This window comes from Manacus vitellinus, unplaced genomic scaffold (genome assembly GCF_001715985.3).
Source record: "Manacus vitellinus isolate BGI_N305 unplaced genomic scaffold, ASM171598v3 scaffold_80_pilon, whole genome shotgun sequence".
Classification (NCBI taxonomy): domain Eukaryota; kingdom Metazoa; phylum Chordata; class Aves; order Passeriformes; family Pipridae; genus Manacus; species Manacus vitellinus.
Window position 1 is genome coordinate 14,963 of NW_021940818.1, and position 13,918 is coordinate 28,880.

The 13,918-nt window shown below is 41.6% G+C and overlaps 1 protein-coding gene across 3 annotated transcripts in view; it reads left to right on the forward strand.

The window, feature by feature from the left end:
- The first annotated feature begins 2,660 nt into the window (after positions 1-2,660).
- Positions 2,661-13,918, forward strand: part of RTKN2 (rhotekin 2) — a 40,086-nt gene continuing 28,828 nt past the window's right edge. The window contains exons 1-5 of one of the 3 annotated variants that reach the window (XM_018085411.3): positions 2,661-3,245; positions 3,328-3,409; positions 3,581-3,686; positions 10,128-10,327; positions 12,316-12,374. In XM_018085411.3, the coding sequence (XP_017940900.1) occupies positions 10,167-10,327; positions 12,316-12,374 (220 nt within the window). In that variant the 5' untranslated portion in view covers positions 2,661-3,245; positions 3,328-3,409; positions 3,581-3,686; positions 10,128-10,166. The other 2 variants (XM_018085412.3, XM_008933644.4) reach the window with 2 other exon arrangements.

Here is a 13,918-nt window from a genome sequence, read left to right on the forward strand (position 1 = left end):
CCGTGGCAAATAGTTTTTGTTACAATATGGCTCTTCTGAGGTTTCATGGAAGCAAGTTATTTCACAGAGGTATTGCACTCCACACAGGGGCAGAGATTGGATTTAGGGAGAAGTTTGGTGGAGACACAGGGACTAGGGATGCTCAGAATGGAAAATTAACTGTCAGATCTAAAAAATTTAAATCCTCTTATCCCTGTGGATGTATTTATTCAAGCACTTGAGTGGATAAACTGCTCACTATTTTTTCAGTATCTATATCTGTAAGAAACAGGACATAATTTGCAAGCCAGATTTCCCTTACGGGCCAGAGGTTTTAAAACCTCGGATAGAAATTTCCAACCACAAATGGTTATTATGTTGCACATATCAATAACTATATTGATAGTATTGAGATGTTATTTGGTTTTTACTGTTATATTTTCATGAAATAACATTTGCCTTCTTTCTTTGGCTTGCTCTTCCTTGGCCTGATCCATACGACAAATGTCTGTTTATGCAGTTGGAACCTGTGGCACTAAACCTGCATTATATGGGAAAACTGTTGTTTAAACATGTCTTAAAATGGTTTTTTGTGGTCTCTTTGCAAACACGTGTTTCTTCTTCTGAAGACCCCCCACGGTAGTGTTATCTCAGGAATGTCCTGCGAAGGTGTCCTGAGGTGTTCTCATTGGACCTTGATAACCCCTTCCTGTGATTGGGTGTTCCTGTAAGCCCCTTGAGACTTCTAATTGGTTACTTTGTGAATCCTCCTAAACCCTATAAATGTAACCCCCCCAACAATAAACTCTCTCTTGCCTCCTCTCCACGCCCCGTGTGCTGTCTCCGTGCTGGCCATGGAACCACGTGCGTGGGGGGAGGGGAGGGCACCTCTCCCCTCCAAGCTCAGGGCCTGAAGAAACCCCTGATGCTGGAGTTCCCTTTCCCTATCCTTCAAGACGTTGGAATGGTTCCTCAGATGGAGACGGAACTAGAACTGGGCCGCCCCACGCCGTGGGTGGGCAAAGGGATCCAGAGGAACCCAACTCAGGACTTAGAAAAATGCAGAAAAACTGCAGCTCTGTGGCAAGGCAGGAAAAACTGCAGAGCTGCAGATGGTTATAGCCCCAAGTGTAATGGGGAAAACTATTGAGACAAGCCAATCTCTTACTGACGAGGAACATTTCTTGGGGCAAAGTGAGATTTTGCAGTGAAGTATAGATCTCTACCCGTGCCCCTTCGAAAATCCTCCCTGAGGCAGGAACAAAACAATCCAAAAAGTGTGTGAAATGCAAAGAAATGGATTCACTAGTCCACTGGGCTATTGTGCCTCAGTTACCTGGGACAACAGCTGTCACCCCAAGATGTGCCTTGGTAAGGGACAATCACAATTTTCTTCCTCATCAATGCTGCAGTGCAGGGGGAGCTTGAGTGCCTGTGGCTGCACAGAGGGCAGCTTATGTTGCTTGGCCTTCAGAGCACGTTGCAGTGCCATGTTTCTCTCCCTAGACACCTACATTCCAGTACTTGGAAAAAATCAGACCAGACTACAAACTCACTTCAGGCAGAGTCTGTTTGCCAAGTATTGTTTTCTGCAGAGATATTCTAAATTGTGTGGGAAAAACAGAGACAATCTGCAGATACTCAGCCTGTATCTACCTCCAGACAAAAAAAAAAAATAAAAAAAAGAAAAAAGTCAATCCCAGAGCCAACTTGGAGAATTGCTCCTTTTTCCTGGGAGATTGTTGCAAGAAGTGGGCCTGCATCTGCTCTCCAAGCAATACACGGTAGTCCTCTGCCTATCAAAAGGAAGGTGATTTTCTGTCATTATTTTCCCATATGGGAGTCTATCTTTAGATCTATGATATCCTCAGTGCACTTATTCCCCCTTTCAAATTCAAAATGGAAATCCATTTAAATGACCCAGTGACTTTTAACTTGCCTGTGCAATATCAATTGGGGAAAATCATAACAGACCTGATCCTGAAACTGGAAAATAAAGAATGCCCAGTTAGATTCTCCCATGACACAAACTGGTGACTCCAGCAGCTCGCTGCCCAGCAAACAGCTGGATGCAGCTGTCTCAGATAGAGACTTTATACAACAAACACCACCTGCAGTAATGCACAAGAAACCAAAGCAGGAGTCTTCACTCAACAGAGGAATCCTAGTCAAAAGCATGCCATGGGAGTGACGCTGTAGAATCTCTAGGAGAATCTTCTTGTACTGAACATCCCCTTAATATGGAGCAGCTGAAAGGACCTCTCTGCGTTTCCATAGCAGTATCATCTTTGCATGACCATAATTTCTTTGTCTGTATAAATGTCCTCCTATTAGCAGTGGATCCAAGCAGCCAATTTCAACCAGCTTTGATTTTGAAAGGAACTAAAGATAATTTCATTCATTCAACAGCTGTTGAGATACGAAGTAGAATTGAAAAGAGAGACCATATAAATTTCTAAGCTTAGGGAAAGGCTGCAAAAACTCATGCTTTGTTAGACACTGTGCGTGTACATTGTCTTCTCAGCTGGAGAAAGGTTTCTAGTGAAGCTGTCAGTCACCAGTGAGGATCCTTGTCCAACAGGATACTTCTGATGGGGTTGATTCTGTACCTGTGTGGGAATCACGTGAATTGGCTTCAAAACCAGTGCCCCAGTTCTCTCAAGCAGAGACACAGGAAAACATGTGACTGGTCTACCTCAGTCAACCACCCTTCATCACCTGTCTTGTGCAGGAGCAACTTTAAGACCTAGAGGATGATCAAATTGCAGTTCAAAGTCATGCAGTGTTTAATTTGATTTTTAAGGTTTTCAGGTTTGATCTCAGAAACTGTTTTCCAAATTCATATGGGGGTGGATTTTTTGTAACTTACAATTTCTGTTATGAAAAGTATTTTGATTGCATTTATCTCATACATGGTGACTTAAAAAGGCTACAGTAATTCGATCTGGAGGCATTTCAAGATCTGGTTGATGTCAGGAATACTTTGAGGAGTCAGTTTCTGGAATCTTATCTGGAAAAAGGAAAAATAATTCCTCATACTTTTTTAGCCTTCTACAGTTTCTTTTAGAAATCCTATGGGAACATAAAATGATTGAAAAATAGTTCATTGAAGCACCTGGCATCGAAGTTTTGCTGGTGGCATCATAGAGAGATGCGACCCCCATGCCATTGGGAGCACTGGATGGAGGACTGCAGAACACTAAAAAACCTTGAGCAGAAGATGAGAAAGCTCTCGGTGTAAAATTAATCTGAGAACACCAGAAATAGTAAGAGTTTATTCTAGTATGTTCTGGCCTCTGTGTCTATTTATCCAGGAAAGGTAAGGATGATGCATCCTAGCTGATTTAGACACCTGTATGTTACAGGATGATGCCTTCAACGACTGGCTCCATGACTACCCTAGAGAAGATACCTTCTTCACACTGCTCAGGTAGGTAAGATGGAGCTCACGAAGTTTTCTCTTATCATTGCTTTCACCTTGATGGGGTTGGGCTTTAGCTCACTGTCATTGGCCAGGTGATTAATGTTCACCTTATCTAATCAAAACTGAAACTGAAGTTCATTACAGTAAGGTATTACCCATACTTAATTTGTTTTGTAGGTCTACATGTTGCCTTTCTGCCCAGCTACGAGAATGGAAAGGCTTCAACTGACCTCAGCAGGCTGCAATGGAGAAATGAGTTACTGAGGCTCCAGTAAGCATTGAGGTAAACACCCTAAATTCCAGTCTCTGCCCATTGGAGCAATCTACAATGGTCACATACCATAGTAATCAAAGTAAGTGGCAATCAATGGCAACAGTTCGCTTTTCGGTTTAAATAAGTCAATTATAAAAAGCCTTTGCAAATTCTTTCCCATGTGTCCAGTACAAATCTTCATATATCTCCATTTAGGCTAAATCTGAAGAGGATAAATCTGAAGAGGAATTGAATAGATTTCTACTGGCACACTGATGATATTCAAGGAGTAGGTGTAGCAAGCTGTGGGAACTAAGAAATTAAGAAAAATACTGCAGTGCTGTCAAGAGTAGGTGTAGATATTTTGTACCTGCTAAACCAAAATGATGGGCCTAACATTTAAAATAATATGCTGATCTAACACTTGAGCAGAACAGTGATTTAGATAGACAGTGATCTTTCCTCTGCCATCCAGTTTCCCTAATACTAGAAGGAAGCCAAATGCTTTGCAATGCAAATCGAGTGGCAAATGAAAAGATGGTGTGATTCATCTGAAAAAAATGTTTCACTTAAAAACCCCAGAAGGCAGGATACAGATCCCCTATTTAATTCACCCTATGCCCCCATTACGACTTCTCTGCTCTAGCAGCAGTGACTGTGCAGGATTTTCCTTGTTTTGTAGGTTGTGCCTTGGGTTTCTTTGCCCTTCAGTGGAGGCTTCTCTGGAGATAAAAAAAACATGGTTACAATGCTTCCTTTTTGATTGTTGCTGTCTGCTGGAATTACTCTTCAATTAGGGAGCATAATAGTTGCTAGCTGAATCCCAAATCTCTGCATAACATAGATGGCACAAAGCCTTCTTCATTTTTAAGTTACTTTGTGTGCTGCTGCAGCAGCAGGAGAGTGTTGTTGGAGTCAGACTTGCAGTGCGGAGAGAACATCTCGCCTCATCCAAAACCTGCAGAAATGCCTTTTAAAGCCTCAGTCTCATGTTCCCTTAAAAGACAGAGCTAGAAGTCTGGTGAAACGTTTAATTTTTTAATTAAGCCTCTGATCCGCTGAATTTTATAACAAAAAACCTGAATGTCTCCAGAAAGTGAATACAAAGGGGGACCAAAGCAGAAGCAGGTACAAGAGTGTGAAAAGCCAGACTTTGCAGTAACATTTTCCTAATGTAGTGGAAAACTGGACATTTGAAGCAGCTGAAGAGCAGGTATGCACTGAGCTTGGGAAGACACTATTTGTGTTGCTTAGGGCTGAGTCCTACACATTTAGCTCCCACTGCTTTCTTAAGGGTTCCAATTCAAGTCAATGTCAGCAGGAACGTGTAAGGGCTGCAGGCATGGGCTCTTTATGCTGCTAGCAGTCACATTTTTGGGCTTTATTAAGGTTAGTATTCACTGAGCAGACTGTACTGCAAAACCATGCTAATTAGCTCCTAAAATTCTTGAACTGCTGCCACAGATTCCTGGGAACCATCTACACCACCAGCGAAAACGGCTTTAAAGATGCTGATTGCCTGGAATAATTTTGGGCATTACTTGTCCTTTTGCAGTGATTTTTGTTGCATCCGTGTAGCCACTCTGGTTTTTGACAAAACCCTTTCGGTGCTGTTCTCAGGAGTTTGGCAGGGAGTGTTTCTGGAAAGATTGAACCAGTGGGTTTCAGGCTTGAACCAGGAGTCTAACCTGAACTGCTTGAGATAGTGCTGTGTGGGAAGTGTTCTGATGTGTCTTTTTCACAGGTTGCATTAGTTTTCTGAGGTAGTGCACCATCTTATGAGTTGGTGAGTGAGTTTTGGCAAGGTAGAGTTACAGTAATTCTTTCCTTATTTGTTTATCTCTACAGTAAGGTTATCATTTCCAGCTGCTCCCAGATTTTACATCAAACTCATCAAAGGGTTTCAGCCATCGATATTTGTTGAGTCTGTACCCTCACTTACTTTGGTCAAACATTGTTTCAAGGATGATGCAGTTCAGTTAACTTGAGACTTTCACTTGTTTTGTTCAATTCCACTACATGACGTGCTCTTGTTTCTAGTTTTTTCTGTAGCCTAGAAAATCACTTGGAGATTTTTGAGCCTCAAATCCCATCCCTGACTGATTCAGGGGAGACCAGACCACATCTTAAGAGATAAGCCTTACTGTGATTCAAAAGGGCATTCTGATTTGGCATCTCATGTTCTCCCCTTGTGTGATGGATTTCTCTTGATGTATCTGAAATCTTGAACTTTGCAGCAGAGATGGAAACCCAAGGTTCATGCTGGGACACAGGAAGCACCAAGATTAGATGGAGACTTTCCTTCCAGTCTCCCTCAAACTCACTTCTAGATATCTTGGCTGTTTATATACAACTCTAAGTATCATACTTCGATTAAGCAAAAGCCTTTTGGCTCCCTGATGGGATTTCTCCACTGGATGTACTGCAGAAAGACTAATTTTGGGAAAGTCACAGTACCTAAAGAACAGAAGGGAGTATCTAAACATGGGAAAAAAAGGTAGTGCCTATAAATAAATAACCTAGGGTAGTGCTTCCCAGCTGGGGCATGCATCTTGCCAGTGGTACACAGAGGACCTCAGGACAGGATGAAGGTATTTAATGAAGCTCTGAATGCCTCCTTACACTAAGAAACGTGGCCCAAGATGGAGACAGGAACTGCTGAACAGCTGCTGCTGCCACTTCTGCCTCCAGGTGACACTTGAGCAAGTTGGAGGGAAGCAGAGCTCCCTGTCCTCTGCCTTGCAACAAGGAATACATACCTTTGGTCCAGAAGTTCCTGTTTTTCCATCAAGGCTAACCTCCTGCATTTAAGCCCCAGTTGTAAATGTCAAGGGGCAAGCAGAGCTGCAGAGCAGCTATGTGAAATCCTGATCAAGCAATGAGGTTTTTAAATTTTTCCCTTCTAACTGCATTTTCTTATATTTTAAATAAGCATATGTTAGCCTGGAGACTTCTGTAGAAAGCTGTTAGCAACACTGTATATCTCACTCATTTCAGCACCCCGGGGTTAATGCCGCGGTCAGTAGCAGTCCGTAGCGCTAATGGCAGTGCTGCGGGTGTCCCTGCAGAGCCACACGGGTGCTCAGGGCCGTGAGCGGTGTCCCGGTCAGGGTCTGCCCGGGGAGGTTGCGGGGCAGGCGGTGCGGGGCGGTGCGAGGGGCGGTGCGAGGCTAGGGCGGGCGGGGGGAGGCGGCGGTGCGGATGCGGTGCGGTTGCGGGGGCGGTCCAGCCGCGGCCGTTGCCGGTGGGCGGGAGTATTGGAACGGCGGCGCGGCGGAGACGAGGACTGAGCACATTAGATGAGGATGGCAGCGCCGGCGGGCTGGTGATGCGGCAGGGGCAGGGGCAGGGGCAACGCAACGCAACCCCCGCACCGAGGCATGCCCGAGGGCAGTAGTGACGATGTCCGTGTGCGGTGCGGGTGTGTGGCGGGCGGTGCTCGGGGCACGGGAGCTGCGCTGCCCCCGAGCTGGGCGGGTCCGTGGCGGCCGCGGGCTGCCCCGGCACAGCAGGGCTGAGCTCCCCGCTCACCCTCCGCCCGTGCTCGGAGCTGGTCCTTCCACCTCTTGGGTCTTTCAGCCGCTGGTTTTCCGGTCAATGAGCTGTGTCTTTTTAAACCTGGAATCAGTTACAAATCTGAATTGGTTGAACTCGGCAGCGCCTGTAAAGCTGTGGCTGCCAATTGCAGCAAGCGCTCATTCCGGTGTTGAGCTGCAAAGTGCACAAGCTGATGTCTTGACTTCACAGCCCCTGTTTTAGAAGAATACTCACTGCCTGGCTACTTGCTTACAGGGTTTAGATGTAAGCCACTGTGGTGGTAAATCAGAAGTGTACCTTGGAATAAGATTCTGAAAGCCTGTGATTAAGTTACCAATTAAATGAACTAAAATTTCAATTTGTCCTGCCTTCAGCAGTATCCATATAATTTTTCTTAGCTCTTGTTGGAATTCTTTGGTTGTTTTGTGACTGCAATTACCTATGTAAAACTAGAAATCCTTTGAAATTTCTTATACTTGGTATAGTTAGGTGGGAAATATAAAGACACTTTCTGGAAGTATTACTGAGGCAGTTCCTGAGTATGGGGCTGAAAATTTCAGCAGCTGTTAGTAATCTTGTCTGTGTTGTGCTGCTGCTGGTAGGGAAGGATGGAGACCACGAGGGAAACAGTGCATTAGTAGACAGCATATGGCAAAACAGTGCTGAGTTGTTCCTCCAAGTCCAGATGGTGTGCTCGTATTTTTAGAAGGAATGGGAAAAGAAAGAAAAGCTGACCAATCATTTTTGCTAGGCACAAAGAACTTTATATATTCCAAATCAGGCTGCTAAGTTCTTCCTTCAGACGAGATTTATATGGTGTGGTTATTTAAGCTGTGGCCCAACAGCCATTTACTGCTAGTCTGGAATTTTTTTATGTGAGATGTAACGTGGACTAATGCTTTGCATGGTTCTGAAAGTCCCAGTATGGATACATGCAGATGCCCCAAACTAGGAGTGTTTATTTCCTCACCATATTTATGTACCAGGTGATAGATGTGGAGAGGAGCAGGGGCTACTGTCCTGGGAAATATTAGGAGGGAGTACTATTTTCTTCTTCTGTGCTTTGTAGCAGCTGATTTATAAGCATAGGCTTAAAGAATAAGTAATTATTTCTTAGGGCCAGGTGTAGGCCTGGCTTAGGTTTTCATAACTGTGTAAAATTTGAATCAGAATAAGAGAAGATTGACAAAAGCTATTTATTGCTCTCTTTTTTTTTTTTTTTTCCTGGGAAGAGTCCTGAAAAAAAAATGTGGCTAGAGAAGCAGATGCTAGGGATGCAGAGGTGTTGGTGCCCTGCTTTATACTACTCTGATTGTGACTGAAACTTTAAAAAGCAAATCCCTGAGGGAGAAAACTTGGATAGCCTATGGTGCCGTACTGGTTCCAGGCCTTCATATATCAACTGTAGGGAATACCAGCAGAACTTCTATGGAAAACACCTCTGATAAGACATTTGGGAGCTATTCACCACAAAACAACCCACTGGTGCCAGAGAGCCTGTGTCATGGTAACCCGTGTGCGTTCCAGGCATTTCTCATGGGGTCTCTGACTGAGAGTTGTTATTTTCTGGAGAGTTCTGTACACCTTAGCTTCCTCTGTCATAGTGGTGTCTACTCATCATCTGCGTTCTCACTGTGTGACTAAATTGCCTTAAATGCTGGCAGATTCATAGGACATATATTTGTCCTGCTTTGCCTGGCTGCATAAACCTGGGGTCTTTATCATCATGGGTGAGAGGAACCCACCTCCTTTATTACCTGAGGAAAATGAGAAACTGTACCGCAAGTTTCAGACAACTGCTTATAGATCCACTGCCCAAGTGCTTGTTTTGGGTTCAGACTGTAAACTTGAAAACTGACACGATCCTGGCAATTCCAGATGTAGCTGGGACACTTGCTTAGTGTTGACAAAGCTTCACTAGTCACTGACTTGCAATTTATTTGCAATGCTACCCTGCAATACAGTGATAACATTGTTCTTCATGTGCTAGTAATATTTGGTTTGGCCAGGAATGGCCACATAACAGGGAAATTTGTATCAGTCATCAGTGGCATCTAAGCACACCATTGGGAGACAGTAAACTGTGTGTGATCCTTCACGTTAATTATCTTCTGGATCGGTGTGGACTGACCTCTTTGAAGTAGCAAGTCATTTATAAATGTTTGTTTTCTCTGAAAGTAGGCAGGAAAAAGCTAACTTTCCTGAAGTTTTTATAATACCTTTAAAAACATCCTACTCCTTCAAAAAACAGTGATGCAGAATTCTAATGACTTTCAGGCAAGTATAGCTTATTTCATACTTTGAATGAAAACTGTGCATGTCATGATCCCTGTATAGGGTTGAAGCTACCACAGTTGTCTGACCTGAAACATGTTCATGACCTGAAACAGTCAAATATTGGAATAGTCTCCTTTATTTTTGCTTCTTCTCTTGCCTGAATTTTATATCAACCGGAAGTGAAAAACCCTCATATTTCTTCACTCTTTTTCAGATGGCCAAAGAGGTAATGAGATTGAATTTCTGATTTAAAATATTTAAGACATTTTTCTCAGTTTAAAGTTTATTTAATAGGGATAACTGCAAAAAGTGGGGTGTTAATTTATAAGTTTGGTTCAGTTAGGCCTCTCAAAGACCATGTTATTTTTCTGTGAATGACACGAGTAACTTTCAGATGCTACAGTGAATTCATCTTACTGCCTGGTTTGGAATTTTCATGTATAATGGATATAGTGAATCTGTTGCATCCCTTGTTTTACTCTTTTGTCCCCGAAGAGAGAACTGTCATTGTTACATTCACTAATCATTGCAATAGCTGCTCATAATTAAAACCTAGAGTTTTCTATCCCAACTGTGAAATAAAAAGAGCCTTTAAAAATTCAGGGATATTGTTAGTTGTTGTTTTGTTTAACCTCTTGTTATTTTTTGCACCTCTAGGAACGTGACATCCAGGAGAAGATTGACTTTGAGATCCGGATGCGTGAGGGCATCTGCAAACTGCTGGCAGTGAGCACCCAGAAGGACCAGCTCCTGCGTGCGGTCAAGAGCCTGATGGTCTGCAATGCTCGGATACGGGCGTACAGGACACAGCTACAGAGCCATGCAGGAGAGCCAGACCCGTGCAGAGCTGGAGAGCAGTGAGTTAATGACAGCTCAAATGCAAAGGCAGCAGTGTGAAGCAGGCATTTTTTTAATGTGAATTTTTAGCAGCCTGTTTAAGAAAAGTGGATTTAAATCCTTCCTTTAAACTCTTTCTTTCTTTTTCCCCCACATAACCATAAATTACAGCTGCCTCAAAACGTTACTTTATAAGACCATTCCATAATCTTCTTTTTACTTTAGAAAATTAAATACTAGTCATATTTTTCTGGGTAGATTATTGACACTAAACTGTAATTCAGTACCAAGTAATACAATAGTCATATTTTCTTGATTACCTTTAGCATACAGAAAGGTACCTGTCCAAGTCTGAAGGAACAAAACAAAGCTATCCAGGTCAGAATAGAAGTATTTCTACTTTTCCTTTTATTGCTACTAAGGGCCCTTTAATGAGGGAACTATCATGGTTAATTGGTACCCTCTGCTGGCCACTTGTGTTAACTACAGCGAACTGATAAAAACAACACTGAATAGGAAGAAAAATTAGTTGAAAATATTTTCACATTATAACTCTTGAAGGAGCTAAAGTATACGTGTTTTATATGATTAATGTTATAATTCTTTTGCCTAATCGAATATTTTGGATGCAATGTTGAGAATCATGGTACAGAGACACTATTGCTCTCAGGTTATTAATTTAATGGAATATTATATTGCAGTTTAACATAGAAAATCTTTGATACACACTTGGCTCCAGTTAATTGTATCTGTGGGAACAGTTCTGCTACTTTTTGCTTTCAGAAATGTGGTTTTATAGGAGAAATTTGTTGAAGGAAAGAACTTTCTTTCTGAAAGTTGATTTTGAAAACTAGCACGTAATACATGTGGTATTCTGTAATTATTGTGGATGTATTGCTTTTGCCTACTAAGGTGAAGATCTTTATAGTGGTTCACTATTTATGTTTTTAGTGATGGAATAATATCAACTATGGATATATGCTGATTTACTCAACTCCTTGTCTTTGATGTCAGTGACCACAGAATGGTGATGGCATATATCTGGAACAGGGCTGAGATATTTGGAGATGTATGTGAACAACTGTATTGTTTGCTTGATTTGTGACTGTCATGCACTGCTTAAAGTTCGGGCTTCAGAAATCCCTGGAGTTTTCAGTGGAGATCGTTAGAAGAGGTGCATCCTATGGTGTTATTTCTCTATCATTTAAATTGTATCTTTGATAGTTGATAGTCCATCTGCAGTTCTTTCTTTTGGTGTTTGTTCAAGACTGGAATTTGGTTATAGCTTAATCGTGACTGAGTTTTCTCACTCTAGGGTTTTCAAATGGATGTTGTTCCTGTTACTTCTTGTGTGGGTCTGTAATCAGTGAGTTGCAAAGATGTTCTGTTCATGCCTCTGGAAGTCATGATACTGGTAGCAGCTAGAAATTTTCATTTCTCCTTATCTGGTTAGGTGTTAGGAGCAGTGGCAGAGGTGAGGAGAGCGCTCTTGTTACTCATTATCCACAGATATTTTTTTTATTCAATTTAAGGTTGACTTTGAGGTCTACAGCAAACTGCCTGCATGGAAAATTAAAATGCAACGTTTTATAATAAGTCTCTATTAATAGAGGAGGAGGCAATTCTCTAAACAATAATAGAACTGATTAATTAAGTTGCATCTCCGCTGATGCGTACAGAAGGGAAAAACTGATATTTGGTCCTGTTGGAGCTGGAAAAGACACGGAAGATGAATCTACTTGTCTTTTAATACTCAGGTTATATAAGCTTTGGAGTAAAATCTTCTAGGGAATTAAGAAAATTGATGGTGTACCTTCCTTCTAGATTATCCTTAGGAAACTAATGACTCATGTCTTAGACCAGAGATACCAAAATTAACTTTAAAAAAAAGCACTTGAAATGAGCTGTGATATGAAGACTGACACTTTTTGGTGTTTAAAGAGTTGTGTTTTAGATATCTAAATGCACAGATCTCAAATCATGTTTTTCTTTTCTTCTTTTTTGCCAGGTCTTCAGAAAATGGGACAAAAGACCGGGTGGCATGCAGAGCAAAGGTTGCCATATCAGGTAAGTGGCTGAGTAGTCACTCTATTATAGGAGCTAATTGGCTGGGCAGTGGCTTGTAATACAAACTATACAAACAATATGGGATTTTTAAAGTGCGTCTGTGGTTCAGAGGTATAAATCCCCTAGTGCTTCAAGGGAACTTGTGCTAAAGTCACACACATGTGTGTGAAATACATACCTTGTATTTCTGTTTTACTTACAGGACCTTCCGCAGAGGGAAAGACTTTTTTTCTGTTTACCACTAAACACTGAATGCATTTCAAAGCTAAATAAGTGTGAGTGTGCTGAAAACTTCTTTCTCCCCACAACCACGGACTTTGAAGTGATAGTACAGGATATGTCCAAGAAATTGAGGGCAGAACTATAGTATGCAAATGTTACTCAGGTAATGCAGGTTACATGACTATAGCAAAGGTATAGTGGTATGGCTTCAATGCAGGCTAGTGACAAGAATATTTAACAGTGATTTCTAGTGGGCTGGTACACTGTTTCCTAGCCTGTTCTCAAACTTCAGTGCTGTGGATTTATCAGTTTGTTTGCCTGTGCCAGTAGTGGATGTTACCACATTCAGCATTCCTGTGGCTGTGCTGCCAGCTTTACTAACAGATCTGTTTGTGCTCTCTGACCTGCCTCATTAAGAATAAAATAGTGTAGAAGGGCTGACTACTGAAACTGTTTCAGTTAATTCTGAATATTTTGTCATATCTTTAAGCAAGGTAACTTCTAGTAGAAGAAGAGTGATGAGCACATGGTTCAATAATGTTTTCTGCCAGCACAGCTGTTTGCAGAATGTGTATCTGTCTTTCCTCCTTATGGTAGTTGGATGAAAGCATCTGTTTGTCTGTGCTGTGGTTGCACCTTCCTTTGGATTTGCAGAGTTATCTGCAGTGAAGACTTTAGGGTGGTCATAATAATACACTTCTGCTATCTTTAGAAAATCAGATTTTTTAAGGACTCTATTTTTAGTATGAGAAATAAGGTTTTTTCTATAGATCACCTGTTATTAAACCCTCAATTTCCACCATCAAGTAGTCCACCCACTTATAAATCCATTAGCACATCATATACGGTTAGTACATGCCTGAAGCTTAAGACTATTACCAAAAAAAGGTGAGTCATGTGACCAGCACCAAAAATTCTGGCATAGCTCTACAGGACTACTGAGGAAAGTGCTCCTACAGAAAGTATGTTGGATACTGTGTGGGGAGTGTGTTCTTTAATCCAGATTTTCACACTTGTATCATTTTTACTTATCCCCCACACTTGTGAATAAATGACATAATTTATGTTATCGTATCAATCGATTTTGTTTGTCACAAGACAGTATATTAAATGTTGATCAAAAAGCATGATCATGGTTTACAGTCATTTCAGAAAGGAATCATTGGCTTTAAATTTGATTAAATGTGATGCTTGAATGTATCCAATTTGCATCCACATGGATTTACAGCTAATGGTAACTGAAATTAAGGTGTGTGAAAATTGATCTTTGTTTTTGATAAATGACAGTTCTTTCAATCCAAGAATGAATTGAAAACTGATGT